The sequence below is a fragment of the Artemia franciscana genome, chromosome 2 (assembly GCF_032884065.1).
Source record: "Artemia franciscana chromosome 2, ASM3288406v1, whole genome shotgun sequence".
Lineage (NCBI taxonomy): Eukaryota > Metazoa > Arthropoda > Branchiopoda > Anostraca > Artemiidae > Artemia > Artemia franciscana.
In genome coordinates, this window is record NC_088864.1 from 35,559,772 (window position 1) to 35,575,486 (window position 15,715).

A 15,715-nucleotide genomic window follows, 5' to 3' on the forward strand; every position below is an offset into this window, starting at 1 on the left:
GAGCCAAGATAAAGCCAAGCTTGTTTCAATACCGTAGCACTCTGTAACGTGAAAAATGAGGAGTCAGGTTATTTTGCCACCGAATTATTCCAGAGTTTGGCGTTAGCTAGTCCTTGCGTCGAGTCAGAACTTGGGTCGAGTACACCAAGTTATTACTTAACTGGTTTTTGCACCAGGTTAGTCCAAAGCTCGTATTTGATTCTTTTTGCACTGAATCAAGGCTTAGATGGTTTTTAAGACATTTCACCAAAATTCCACGGCTTGGACTCGCCTTGTATTGGCACTGAGTCAGTCTGCAGTATCGTTGTAGGGCATCAAAGTTTGGACTAGCTCGTTTTAACACCTATTCAAGGACTTCCAATTATACTGATTGGGAGTCCTTGCAGGATCCCTGAAAAATAGTGTAGCATGACCTACCTTTCTGTTATGAATCTGCGTTGGAGGGGTTGAAGAGACTAGGGGCCCAGTTCTTTCTGCTAAAATTTTATGAACAAAGAAAGGTTTGCCCTTTCTCACTGGGATTGCATGAGTCTTTCTCTCCCTCAACGCACATGTTAAGAATCTTCCGACCATTCTGGACAAATAACTCTCTCCGAATGTTTGTGATGGCATGGGGGGGGGGGTAACCAGGTTTTGAAAACGGTATACTAGCTCAGTCCTCCTCTGGCCTTTTTTGTTCTCATAATTTTCGATTTTCGACTGAATGAGCCTCTACCAACTTTCTAAGAACGTCCCTTCGTTACAAAGTAGCCAGAGTAGAGGAGAATTCAATGATAGTTGCAGCAGTAGCTGCAACCAAGCATAGAGCAAGCCTCAACCCATAGGAACCAAAAATCAAGAAACGTGGCTTTAAAAGGCCAGGCGATGTTTTATTTCAATGTCCTTGGTACTTTAAGTTTAACCAAAAATTCGAAAACGTTGTTTCAAATAAAATGTTTAAAATTTTGACAAATCATAATTGACAATGATTAGAAAATAATAACTATTGTACGGATTCAACTGAACATATGCAATAACAGAAACAAAATCCCGAATTTCAGAAAAAAGCCTGAAAACTCTTGAGGATAGCTACGAATCGAAATAAAAAGCGAGCGATTGGAGTTGGGTTGCTAAATATCCTTATCTGGAGGTTTACAATCTCCTTACAATCTGGCATCGGTAGACAGTGTGATGCATCCCTTTTTTTCTTTTTTTCGCCAGCGCTAGTAATATACAGAAGGTCGTAGAGAAACGAATAATGGCTCACTTGAGAGGTAATATTTACATCGAGCACCCACTTTGTGCCGCAAAAGGGGTCACACTACAATACAGTAACATTTTTTACCCAAGTGAAACCAAATAAACCTAAAGGGTTTGCTACATCTTCATCTCTGATTGAGTTCCTTCATTTATTCATATCAGAACTTTGCAAAATACTGGGGCAACAAGACTTGTAAAAACGCGAAGACAGATATAAATAAGTTTGGTCCCCATACAAAGCATTGAAATGGAAAGTTCAAGTACTAAACTATTTCCAGTGATAAGAGGTACCCATTGATGAAAAAAAAAGTTTACCTTTTAACACTTGGGTAATATAACTTTTTGAGCAGAGCTTCTTTTTTTTGACAACGAGGGGAGGTGGGGGGAAGACCTAGTTTCTGGAGCAAACACATGCTTCAGATGCTCTGATTAAACATCCGAACAAGAAGACTTCCTGAAGTGCTTTGTGAAGCAGTAAATGAATTGCTTGAGCTGCAGGATTGCTGCAATTGCATTGGTTCGTTTAGGAAATTCCCACCTCTAATCAACATTTTTTTCCTCGGATCGGAAGTAGAAGGGTTTGACAAAAAAACATCATTCGTGGAAAGCTTTGTCGCAAACTCTCAACATCAGAGCGACTGAGATGGATTCGGCCAAGGGTGACGCGTATCACAATACCGGGTTTATATTCGTTGATTATGTGGAGATCAAATGGAAGTTCCATTGCACCACTGAGTGTCAGCTGTCTCACGCAAGGTCTAGGAATAATCTAGTGCAAACGTAAATAAGGGACTGAGTACTGAAACACGGTGACAGCTCTGTAACTACAACATCTAAGGGAACACTAAAGTAAGAGTTCCTAGACTACAGGAGTGACTTGAACCATCAAACAATTTGACAACTTAACCAGCGTCTTCTTTTATCTATCCTTTACAGCAAATACAAAAAGGAAACCCTAAATAGGTACACACTGAGCAAAGGCGAGTGATATTGATACACCATCGAAAAAGTTGTATGCCCCTTGTAATAATTATATTCCAAACGTTTGTAAGCAATTTGAATCTAGGATCATTGCAAAAAATCATGTATAATGTCAGTGGATACATCTGTCCATTTGCCTTAGTAGTGTAACCAGGATCCCGTTTTGGGAGAGGTCCAACTAATTAGCGGTGGAGAGGGGTTAGCTCAAAAAGGATGTTTCAGTAGTCCTCATTTATACTCAAAGTGGACTTTTTTCGCAATGTTTTCCTTCCCTACACTGGATTGCACTACTGATCTGAGTTTAATTAGCATTCGTTTGTTGTAAATTTGACTAATTGCTCGTAGTAATTTCTTTTCATTCAAGTTTGGCTTCTTACAAGAACTGATTTTTGCTTGACTGAAATTTTAACAAAGATTTTGTTGACTTCTTGCTCATCAAGAAGCTGAGCAAAGATCAGTAAATAAGGAAGTCTCTTATCGTTTGTATTGACTTCCGTAAATTAAACGCACTCACCTGTATAAAGCTTTTCAGCCACGCTTGTTTCGTTTTCATCATTTTCTCCCTCCTTTAATTTCCTCAGCTTTTCCTGTTTTTTGGCTGCTTTTTTCTCTCTCTTTGATAACTTCCGTTTAAAGCTCGAATCTTCCGGAAGAGCAGGTGAAAGCTATGATTAATTAAAATGATTTAGTGTTAAATATTGTTTTACACTAGAGTGCTAGCTTAACATGCATTTGTGATTTCTTTTATTTTCCCCAGGCGGATATAAATTGTAAAGGCAGGGTTTTAGATCCGAAGATCTGAAATGTTTCCAACTTCATGTGGTATCATGATTCATTCTGGCATCAGATTCACTAGTGGAATCTGATGTTTCCATTTACTTTAATATTACTAAGTTTTTGTTAATATTATAATATTGACGTAGACTAGTTATTCAGAAAGCATATAACCAACTTCGGCCTAACTAACTGAAAAAGTTAAATTATAAATATCAACAACAAAATACAAAAATCAACTGTCTAAGGTTGTCCTGAAGACTAACACCAAGTTTGAGAAAAAGACTACGGAAGCTCTTTACAAGGTTATCACTACCCCAGCAAACACGACTATGACATGTCTCAACGATATTAATTAGAACACCCAAGATTTATCGTTAAACGAAAGTTTATTGAAGTTTTATTAGCGTAGTACTACGAAGAAATGCAGTGTTAAGAAATAAGAAAGTTCAGGGTCGTATCCATTATTTTCTTTTTTGTTTACTAAGGATTTTTTACGGGGGGGGGTGTACAAAGATTGAACTTTAAAAAACGCATCAAAATTTGTTTATATTCATTGTTACTAGGTTTTAATGAGTCGGACAAGCATTTCGAGGGGAGGAGGACAGACCTCCTACCCCCTGGATACGGCCTAGCGCCGGTTGTATTTTTTTCAGCTGCTGATTGGGTATAAGGGAAAGAGGAGCGAATACAAAAATAATTTTTGTTAAACTTACTTGGAGCTATATGGTGGATGTTCAAAAATATCCCACTGAAATTACGCAAGAAGCAATTGAGATACGCAAGGACTACGAGGTCAGGCATTATCATGAATCAGGGCGATTACTAGAGTCAGCATGCCTCTACTTCTGTTTTGAATTAAATAAAATAAAAAAGTTTTATTAAGTGAAACTAAGGAGCGACATTAAAACGAACAGAAATCACTTCGTAAATGAAAGGGGCTGCTTCCTCATCAACGGCCCGCTCTTTACGCTAAAGTTCGACTCTTTTTCTCAACTCTTCTTTTTAAAACAGTAAAAAACTTAGTGTAAAGAGCGGGCGTTGATGAGGAAGCAGCCCCTTTCATATACGAAGTAATTTCTGTTCGTTTGAAGTTTTAATGTCACTCCTTTCTTTCAGTTAAAAAAATCTGTTGTTTTTTTTTTTATTTAATTTCTGAACGTTTTGAATCAATGCATGTTTTGATTTTGGCTCTCAGCAGAGGAACAATTAAAACGAAATTTGCATATTTATTCATTTATTTTGGGCTAAATGGCTTTCTCATAGTTTGATCGAATGATTTTGAGAAAAAAAAAAGCGGGGGAGGAAGCCTAGTTACCCTCCCATTTTTCGGTTACTTAAAAAGGCAACTAGAACTTTCGATTTTTTACGAATGTTTTTATTAGTAAAAGATATACGTAACTTATAAATTAGCTTACGTAACGAACTTTTGTATTCTCATGTTTTTATTACATATATGAGGGGTTCACCCCCTCGTCAGTACCTCGTTCTTTACACTAAAGCTTAAATTTTGTCCCAATTCATTAAGAATAACCCCTGAATCACAAAAGCCGTAGAATAAATAGTTGAAATTACTAAAAATACTGTAGCGTAAAGAGCGAGATATTAGGAGGAGGTGAGCCCTTCATATGCGTAATAATTTCTGTTCGTTTTAAGTTTTAATGCTGCTCCTTACTTCCAGTTGAAAAAACTTTTTCATCTTTATTTTTTCATTGTTTTTTTTAATAATACTAGAAAATCCTGCGCTCCCTTCATGGAAATTTTCTTCCCCCATGACAAATTTTCTATTTCCAGATGGAAAGTTCCCCCAACATATCCCCCTCTTCTCAGCCCCTCCCCCCAACCAAAAAATCCTCTGAAAACGTCTGTACACTTCCCAATAACCATTACTATATGTAAGCACTGGTCAAAGTTTGTAACTTGTAGCCCCTCCCACGGGGACTGTGGGGGAGTAAGTTGGGGAGCAACCCCAAAGACATAGTTATAAGGTGTTTCGACTACGCTGAATAAAATGGCTATCTCAGAATTTTGATCCGTTGACTTTTTAATATAATTAGCGTGGGAGGGGACCTAGGTGCCCTCCAATTTTTTTGGTCACTTAAAAAGGGCACTAGAACTTTTCATTTCTGTTAGAATGATCCCTCTCGCAATTCTAGGACCACTGGGTCGATAAGATCACCCCTGGGAAAAAAACAACAACAAAAAAACAAATAAACACGCATCCGTGATTTGTCTTTTGGCAAAAAATGCGAAATTCCACATTTTTGTAGATAGCTTGAAATTCTACAATAAGGTTCCTGATACGCTGAATCTGAAGGTGTGATTTTCGTTAAGATTATATGACTTCTAGGGGGTGTTTTCCCCTATTTTCTAAAATGAGGCAAATTTTCTCAGGCTCGAAACTTTTGATAGGTAAGACTAATCTTGATGAAAGTTATATATTTAAAATCAGCATTAAAATGCAATTTTTTTATGTAACTATTGGTATCAAAATTCTATTTTTTTTAGAGTTTCGTTTACTATTGAGCCGGGTCGCTCTTCGAACTGTTTGATAAAGTTCCCAAATCTAAACAGGTTCATATTTTCGCTCAAAATACTATTGCGATTTTACATATTATCTCATAAATATTTTTCGGATACATGCCTGATATGAATACTTAATTAGTTCGCTATTACATCCTTCTAATATTTTTCTGAATAGTTTAAATAATTTTTAGGCTTTAAATTAGTGAATAAAAAGGAGAGGCAATTTTAAACGTGTTGAATAATCTATTTTCAGGCACACTTTCTCAGTGATATTATACTATAGTCGAACGAAATTTTACGAAATTAGCATAAATACAAAAATTTCTGAAAGTTAGATTTCCCTAGCTCCCCTAATTTTTTTATGAATATATAAAAAAGCGCTCCCGAAAAAAAAACAATTTTTTGCTACGTGACGGCACAATGCGAACTTTGTTATCGACTAATTATTCTAATCGTGATTCAACCTCGATGTCTTGTTTTCGATGTCATTCGCGATTCTAAGAATAGTTACATTTTCTTTTACGACATAGATAATAATTATAAGACTACTTTAATGGATTACAAAACTAACTAATGCTAACCTAACCCCACCAAACCTAACTAAAATTAGTCTAACCTAATATTTGACCCTTTCGTCTGACCCAACTTAATCCTCTTGATGATGCAAGATTTCCTGGGTGGCGGAAAACATACAGCGGCGGAAAACCGCGGTGGTTTTAAAACACCCAATTCAAATTACTTAACCCAGTTGGTATTAAACATGTTCCTGAGGCAGTGGTTGACTATCAATCCTTATCTGTTCCGCAATTTTAGGTTTAAAAACTAATAAAGAAAAATATACTCAAAAGTTAGTCGCATGTTAGGGTTAGGAGCAGGGTTGCCAACTGTCGCACTTTTGTGCTTTTGTCGTATTTTTTCGAGCATTGTCGAAAAATTTCGACCATTGTGTCGTACGTACAATACAGAAAATCACACTTTTCCATGAAAAGCCAGAAGTATCGTACAAAAGTGCTGCAGATTCTTTGTGCATAAGAAAATTGACTTCAATATGTGAAAGAAAGAAGTAATTGCCAACAGAAACCTTATTGTGTTCGTAGTGTGACTAGAATGTAGTGTCACATCTAATTTGCTGAAGGTACGCCAGTAAAAGCAATTTGATCAACTGATAAAGAATGAAGAACCCTAGCCGCGAAGAAAAACTGCTGAACGTATGAAATTGACATTAAAAGTTCGCAATGAATTTGATCCAATTGAATTTTGTGTTTAATCATGGAACGAAGTAAGAAACAACAAAAAGAAGAGAAACAAGGAAGATTAACCAAGTTTTTTTGAAGCCTCAACATTAACATTCGAGTAGGCTGCAAGTGCTAGTGTTACGTGTTAGCTAGGTCAGCCTTAGTAGTTTGGTGACTATAAACTTTAAGCATTACACATTAATCAAGATTGCGGGAGTGGTGTTTTTTTTAATAGGCTAACATACGAACATATGGGTTAGAGTTCTAGTAAGTATGCATTTTTCGACATAAATTAGCTAGAATGAAATTGAATACATCACTTGATGCTGCTTTTTATGCTATTTTTACTTCAATAATGATTTTTTGAGGAAATTACAGTTTGAGTCCCTGAAAAGACTAGGACGGTTCAAATAGTGCATGGTAACCAAAAGCTTAAAAACTTATTTCTAAAAAAAACTGTCTTGCGAGAAAAAAATGCCATATCAGTAAATTTGTAGTATCCAAAATAATTTAGCAAAGCTAAAAGTGAATACATCACTTGATACATTTTTATGAAACAGTTCGTTGTAACGAACTGTAAGTAAGGAGCGACGCAGCTCAATAGTAGCCGAAACTCTAAAAAATGGAAGTTTGGTATCAATAGATATGTCAAAAAGAATGCCTTATTGTGCTGATTCCGAACATATAAGATTCATTAAGCTTAGTATCACCCATCAAATAGTACAAGTCTAAGAAAATTTGCCTGATTTTTGAAAATGGGGGAACATACTCTTTGAAACTCTAAAAAATGAAGTTTAATATCAATAGATATGTCAAAAGAATTGGCTTATTATGCTGATTCTAAACATATTTGATTCGTTAAGCTTAGTATCACACATCAAATGCTACAAGTCTAAGAAAGTTTACCTGATTTTTGAAAATGGGAGAAAATACTCTTTGAAAGCCAAAGAACCTTAATGAAAACCACACCGCCGCATCCATCATATCAGAGAGCCCTACATTATAGGTTTCGAGCTCATACCAGAAAAAATGTGGAATTTAGTTATTTTTGTCAGACGGAAGATCACAGATGCGTATTTATTTGTATTTTGTTAGTTTTTTTTCCCACGGGCGATCGTATCGAAGCATTGGTCCTATACCATCAGGAGAGTGATCAATGGAACGGAAATTAAAAGTTCTAATACCCCTTTTAAGTGACCGAAAAGTACCTGTCTTTTCCCCAAAATCGTCCGATCAAAATTTTGAGACAGTCATTTTGTTCAGCATAGTTGAAAGGTCCAAAAATTATACCTTTGGAGATAACTTGAGCCCCACAGCCCCTGATGGAAGGTCCTGAAGTTATAAGGTTTTTCCCCATTGATTATGTACAGTATTTGTTAACGGGAAGTTTGTATACATTTTCCGGGTAAGGAAGGGTTGGCGAACTCTCTGCTGGATTTTCTGTGGAGAAGGAAGTTTCCAGGAACTGAACATTTCAGAGCAAATATTACACTGGAGGAATATGCCAGAATTCCTATATGGAATTCTTTTTATTAGCCTTACTTTCTCTTTGCCGACTCAATATTACGTGTGGATATGTTAAGGTTGATTGTTCTGGGTAAATTTTCACCGAGATTTAATTGTCTAGAGAATATTTCTGTGTGTGGGGGGGGAGCATTTTTCCGTGGAGACGGCACCAGATTTCTCGCTATTATTTGAGAAACCATCAAAAATAAAATTTCAAAAACAAGTTTTTTCAACTGAAAGTAAGGAGAAACATTAAACCTTAAAACGAGCAGAAATAATTACGTATACAAATGGTTATCCCCTTGTTTGATGGTTAACCTCCTCATCCCCTCACACTTTACGCTAATATCTGAATTTTGTCTCGACACTTTAATAACGACCCTTGAAACACAAGAGTCGTTTAATTAGTACAATAAGAAGATTTTTTTTTTAAGTATTAAAAATCTTTAGTGTGAAGAGCAAGGTTTTGTGGAGAGGGCGAACCCCTTCATATACCGGAAAAGGCTGAAGTTTTGAAATTTGCCCATATTGTTTATAAATAGTATTTGTCATTGAAATGTACTGTAGATCAAGAAATCACAGGTTTAAACGTGGTTTTTCCCCAATTTTAGTCAGAAGTGAAGCCAAGGGCTATGACTATGACATTGAATTTTAACATTAAGTAATTAAAATTTTGATCAAAAAGTGTTAAAACAGATTATCAAACAGTTATATATACTTTTGTGTTATTTGAAAAACGATCAGCAATTAATAAAAAAAAACAAGTTTTTTTTCAACTGAAACTAAGAAGCGGCCTTAAAACTTAAAACGAACAGAAATTATTCCCTATATGAAAGGAGCTGTCTCATACTCAACACCTCATTCTTAATCCCTTCTACCAATTTTGAATTTTAAAAAGACACTAGGACTCCAGATTTCCAATTGAATGTACCAAATTCGAAGTTTATACGATATACAACCACCCTTTCTAGAAAAACCTTAAATTTAATAATTGGTAACTACTATAGCGTGTAGCCCTTGCCCCTATGGCCGTGAGGGGTGAGGGCGTCATCTCCAAAGACATAATTAAAAGATATTTCGAATATATTTAACAAAATGGCTATCTCAGAATTTTGATTGTTTGTTTTTGGGAAATAATGGGCGTGGAAGGGGGGCCGGTTGCCCTCCAATCACTTTTGACCATTAAAAGGATATTAGAACTTCTAATTTCCCATCCAATGAGCCCCTTCCGAAGATTATGACCACACTTTCCGTAAAAACCTTATATGCCTCCCGGGGCATAACTTATAGCCCTTACTTTGAGGGCTATGGGAGGAGAGTTGGCATCTTCAAATGCATAATTACTGGACCTTTCAACTATGCTGAACAAAATGACTATCTAAACATTTTGATTGGATGTATTTGGGAAAATGATGAGCGCGGGGGGCTGGGCGCCCTCCAATGACTTTTGACAATTAAAAAGCGCACTGGAACTTGCAATTTCCAATCGAACAAGTTCCTTTTCAATGTCTCTACAAAAACCTCTTCTATACGAACTGCCCTGGTCTAAAAAAAATGTACTCACATCGCTGTTTACTTAGGCAGCGCTATTATGCTGCCTATGATTAAAACAAAAAGCTTTTTTGAAGCCAGGAATCAAACATCTTATCAGAGAAGAAGAAAAGGTAAATTTTCCCCCGTTTTGCTTAAACTAGAGACTTTTCTTATCTGCTTAATATATGATATGTTTAATATATGTGGAGTAATGTACGGTTTTTAGCATTTAATGGATTGATTTTAATCACTGGGTTCCAAGAACTGTGATCACAGGAATCAGTGAACACAGAAACCCAGCTTGCACTTTTTGTCGCACTTTTGTGCGACAAAATCCCGGTTTGTCACACTTATTAGGTAGAAAAAACACTTTTTCGGCCCTCCTGTCGCACGTTGAAAACGTCGTCAGTTGGCAACCCTGGTAAGGAGTCGTTTCATAGCTTAGAATAGTTTAAACAATCGATAGTGATCCCTGTAAAGGGCCCTATTGTTGTTGTTATTTTTTTTTGTCAATTTACCTGCTTCTTGTACTGAAATGGGCAATGCCTCCTGGCTATGTCTGATTTACATTTGTTTTCTATTTTTGTATTCAACAATGGTCATTGATGCCGACTATTTTAATTGTACTTGAGGCGTAAATTAAAGTACCTGAGTGGATGGGACAGATTCCCCTATTGGATTAGGATCCAACCCTCCCCTCCCCCTCCCCAAAAGAAAAATTCGGGATTTGTAAAATTACTCCTATAGTTCATTATCTTTCCCTGTTTTTGCCATTTTTTCCTCTCTTTTTTAAGCGCAGGCTCGTACATGGGAGAGGGTAGGCTTCGGGTCCAATCCACCACTTCAAGATTTTTATGATTTTTACCATTATTTTTCTATGAGTTCATATAATTTGCATATTTTGATACTTTTCTGAAGTTGTGTATCTCCCGAAAACAAAAATTCCACATTAGTACCTAAGGTAGGCTACAAACGCAGGTTTTATGTGAGGGGGTGGGGGTAAGATTCATAAAACAGCAAATCAATGTATGAAAACCCATAAGAAACATGACATTTTGGAGAGTATATATTCCCTGGGTAGGTACATTCTCAGCATATTTTTATTTTGCGTTTTAACGCGTGATTTTGTTTAATAGTAAAAATCTTTATTGAAGATGCATTTTGATCAGAGACGTCTCTTTCTTAGTCCAATCAAACGACTTACAGTAAGTTTAAACTTGTGAAAAAAAATCTTTAACTTTTTCCTTCTACACGTCAAATTAGTCCTAGGCGATCTGTTCAAATTAATTTTAATTCGATCTAATAATTGCTAAAGGGGAAAAAAATGTAAGATCAAACTAGGATTTTTGTTCATCATTAAAATTGAAAAGCCTACAAATCCCCTGTAATTTTTATACGACGCTCAAATTGCAAATTGCTCAAATTGCAATTTGAGTTTATCCCAAGCTCAAATTGCACATGTGGATGTGCCTGCCAAAACTCGCGACACCAAGAAGAGACATGTGATTACATTTAGAAGGTTTAGACAAAGGGCAGCACCAAAATATGGGTTGCGGCATTTTGATATATCGAATAATCAGGAGCAAAATGTAGAAATATTGGGGACTTCGGGTAATGAAAATCACTACTCAACACACATTTTACATCAATACATTTTACTAATAATTGGAAATAGTTACCGTGCTTTTTTCATCTACTTTCCGGAGCAAAAAACGGCCTTCTCTGTCATCTTTGTGCCAATTGAGCTGAACTAAAAGCGGTTTTTCATCCGGACCTAATCTTCGTTCCTCTGCAAATGAAAGGATAAAAATCAAGCCACGAGGTGTAAAACTAGGATTTTAAGCTTTTGAGCTCTTTGAATCCAACTAGGATATCTTTGACGCAAAACGTAAGGGTGAGAAACACTTTTGGCTTCATTCATGCACCCTTCGGATCAACAATAGCAATTAATGAAACGCATTGAGTCACCCAGGAAAAATGCGACCTAAGACACGTAAACTACATAAATGGAAACGTTATTCAAGGGCCATTAAAATTTATGCTTTGTAAAGAAATTAACCATAATTTTCCGAGGAAACTTACAGCGCGGCTACTTTCTTGTGTTGGTGCTAAAATAATAGTTGAGAAGGGACTATACCCTTCATAACGAGTTTATTACCTTCCTAGGAGAAATCCAAAAGCCAGGAGAATTTAAAAAACTCTGGCCTTTAAACGAGCCACAGTCTGCTGTAGGGTGTTCACAATAGAATACTTTATTAAGCTGTACCACCGTCGCGTTGTTCAATGCGATCAGTTCTACAACTGGGGAGGAATCTTAGTCAAGATTGTTGCGCCACTAGAATCAAACCAACTATTTGGTTAGATAAATTTATCCAGATATCGGAGGGGGAAAGTATTAGCTTACAAAACATTTTCGTTCAAATCAGGTAGGTTATTACAGAATACTGATCTATACCCTCAACAGAAAAAAAACATGATATGCCCTTTAGCCAGTTATCATGCCAGTCTATATCTCTACTTTCATTTACTCCCCCCCCCCGAAAAAAACGTGCCAAGACGGCATATTGTTTTATGCTAATTTAGAACATGAATAATTGAACTCGGAATAGGCACGGAACGCGTCTCGAGGTAAACTGTATAGTGGGTCGACTCAACTATTTTGCGACGCTATTTTCCATAAACTGCAACTAAAGTAAGCAAAAGGTAAAAAATAAGGTCAAGATTCATAATAGCAGATTGTCTGAAATACAGACAGGCAAATTAGTCTAACTACCCTTGGTAGATTATCTGAAACCACCGGAACCTTCTAGTGGCAAGAAAACCAACCTTGAGACGTTGGTATATGTTTAGCAAAACATGTACAAAACGCATATTAAAGAATTTTGGATCAGTAATTTTTCCTTTTAAGAACCAGTATGTGTGTTTAGCATCATTGTAGTCCACAGATGAAGCGAAACTAACCTAGGATGGGGGAAAAACGTCCTAGGACAGGAGAAAAAAAGACATTACGAGAAAACATGGAATCAACTTACTTCTATTTTTCTCCAGTTTACGACATCATTCACGTCGAATGGGAATGCTCCATTAAAAATCATAACGGAACCAAAATGTGCTGGCTTATACATACGATAACAGGGACAAATCAATTCGGGTGTTTGTTTTGATAGACTTGCAATCTGTTTTTCTTCCTTGTGTCTGACGAGTTAAAATATCTCCGATACCTTTTTAGTCTAATCTCTGTTTTAAATGACAGAACAAAATAAATAAGCTTCAAAAATTCCAGTCTTATACTAACTTATGTTTAAATATAGATAGGACTTGTCCAGTATTGCGAAACGTAAGATTTAAGTTTTCTTTCTTTTTTTTTCAGTATACAGTCTCTTTGGAGCGTTCACAATAAAAAATGGTTCCATTTTTATACCATAAATATGTTCTCCTAAATTGGAATGAAGAGTCTTAAAAAATTACCCCTTCAAGAATATATAGTCTGCTTCAGGAAAACATAAGGGATTTAAAAAATAAAGAATTTGTTGGTAGAAGTCAAAATCATATGCACACACTCGTCCTGAAAAACTGTCAGCTTGAGCTTCAGCTCAATTAATTTCTAAATTACTATCAATTACTAGGACAGATTTTAAAGTACAGGTAACCATTGGCATCTACAGATCAAAATGAGCAACAGAGAAGACGAAGCTGAACGCAAAAGCAGCTTTATCGAACAGTTCGTGGTAACAAACTGTAAGTAAGGAGCGACACGGCTCAATAGTAACTGAAACTCTAAAAAACTGTGTTTTGATAAAAATAAATCCAAAGGATTGAATTTTCATCCTGATTCAAAATATATAAAATTCATTAAGTTGAATGGTAGGCTAAACATCAAAAGTTACGGGCCTGAGGAAATTTGCCCAATGTTTTAAAAAGGGGAAAACACCCCCAAACGTCAAGCGATCTTAATGAAAATCACGCCATCACATTCAAGATATCTGAGAATTATATTGTCAAGGTGTCAAGTCGTTATATTCAAAATGTGAAATTATACATTTTCTTTTTTTTTGCATGAAGAAAGATCACGGATCATGCATGATCAGAAAGATCATATGTCTTTATCTGTTGTATTTTTTTTTCCCAGGGACAATCATATCGAACCACTAAACATAAAAGAACAGGAGAGGGCTCATTTGATCACAAATCAGAAGTTCTAGGGCCCAAGATTGGAGGGCAGGCAGCTCCTCTCCCATGTCCCTTTTTGCCAAAGTCGTCCGATCAAAATTTTGAGATAGCCATTCTGTTCAGCATAGTTTACAGGTCCAGTAACTATTCCTTTGGGGATAGCACACCCCCCCCCACAAGACCAGGGGAAAGGGCTGTAAGCTACGATATTTACCCATTATTTAGCTTACATATAGTAGCTTATTTGTTGTTGAGATGAAGACAGACATCTCTTTTAGGGGGGAGGGAGAATTTCCTGCTTGGAAGGGTTTACTACGATGAAAATTGTACATGGGGAGGGAAGTTTCCTGGGTGAGCTTTCTAGGGAAAATTTTACACTGGGAGAAATTGCCAGAATTCCTTTACGAAATTCTTTTTATTGGTTTTACCTTGTCTTTGCCGAGTAAATTCAACATGTGAAGATGTTCCGGGGGAAATTTTTAGCGGGGTTAGCGATTGTCTGGAGGATCTTCTACGGTGGGGGGAGGGGTAGTTTCGCGGGAGAAACTATCAATGTGGAAATTTTCCGCGTGAGCAACTTTAGACTGGGGTGAGGAAATGTTTACACAGTGGGATGTCCGACATGAATTGAGAAACGGTCAGAAATCGAAGTTTTTTTTCAAATGAAAGTATGCTAAGGAAAATTTTGAGGTGTCAAAATTAAAATTTTCCGGGAGGATTTTCAGCGAGGATGGAAATGTCAAGTGAGGATTTTCGAGGGGGATTTGGCGTGGAAGGAACTTTACTTTGAGGAATTTTCTTTAAGGGTGAGAGTTTTCCATGGAGGGATGCTGGATTTCTGGGGATTATTTGAAAACGATCAGAAATTAAATCTTCGACAAATTTCAACTGAAAGTAAGGAGCAACATCAAAACTTAAAACGAAGAGGAATTATTTCGCATACGAGAAGGGTTGCTCCCTCCTCAATGCCTTGCTATTTAAGCTAAATCTTGGCTTTTTGTCCCAACTCTTTAAGCTCCTGAAAAACATATAGGTATTGAGCTATTCAGGCATTCAGGTATTGGGCAGGGGCGACCTTCCTCATACAGTAATAATTTATGTTTGTTTAAAGTTTTAAAGTTACTCCTAATTTTCAATTGAAAAAAAAAATCTTTTTTCTATTTAATTTCTTATTTTTTTTAATCCTTCCCCGACGAAGAATTCCTCCCAGGTAAAATACCCCCCCCCCCAACTGCCAAGGAAATTTCCCCTCAGGACAATTCCATTGTCGCTAAAGGTTCCCCCTGAAAATCTTGCGGACAATTCTGCCTGAATTTTTTTACAAATAATGTCGTTTTCCCCCAGTTTCGTGGTACATTTTTCAAGGAAATCCCCCCAGTGGAAAGTTGCTCACGCAGGAAATTTCCCCATGGAAAATTTATCCCGTGGAAAATCTGCTCTCTCCCTGGAAAGATCCTCCAGACAATTCCAGCCCAGTAAAAATTTCCCTCTGACATCTCCACGTATAAAATTGAATCGGAAAAGAAAAGACAAGGCAATTAGAAAGAATTTCACATAGGAATTTTGGCAAATTTCCACAGTGTAAAATTTACCCTGAAAGTTTGACCCCCCCCCCACGATGTTTCCTCCCCTGGGAAAACCCCCCAACAGAAAGTTCGTCCCCTCCCCACAAAAAAATGTCGGTATACGTCCCACTAACAAATCCTATACGGAAATAGGGGGCGAATTTCATAACTTACAAACCTTCTGGG

At 36.8% G+C, this 15,715-nt stretch overlaps 1 protein-coding gene across 2 annotated transcripts in view; it reads right to left on the reverse strand.

The window, feature by feature from the left end:
- Positions 1-15,715, reverse strand: part of LOC136040829 (afadin-like) — a 124,871-nt gene that overhangs the window by 75,707 nt on the left and 33,449 nt on the right. For both annotated transcript variants that reach the window (XM_065725176.1, XM_065725167.1), the window contains exons 4-5: positions 11,474-11,583; positions 2,735-2,885 (exon numbers count right to left, since the gene is read on the reverse strand). In XM_065725176.1, the coding sequence (XP_065581248.1) occupies positions 2,735-2,885; positions 11,474-11,583 (261 nt within the window). The remainder of the gene's footprint in view (positions 1-2,734; positions 2,886-11,473; positions 11,584-15,715) is intronic.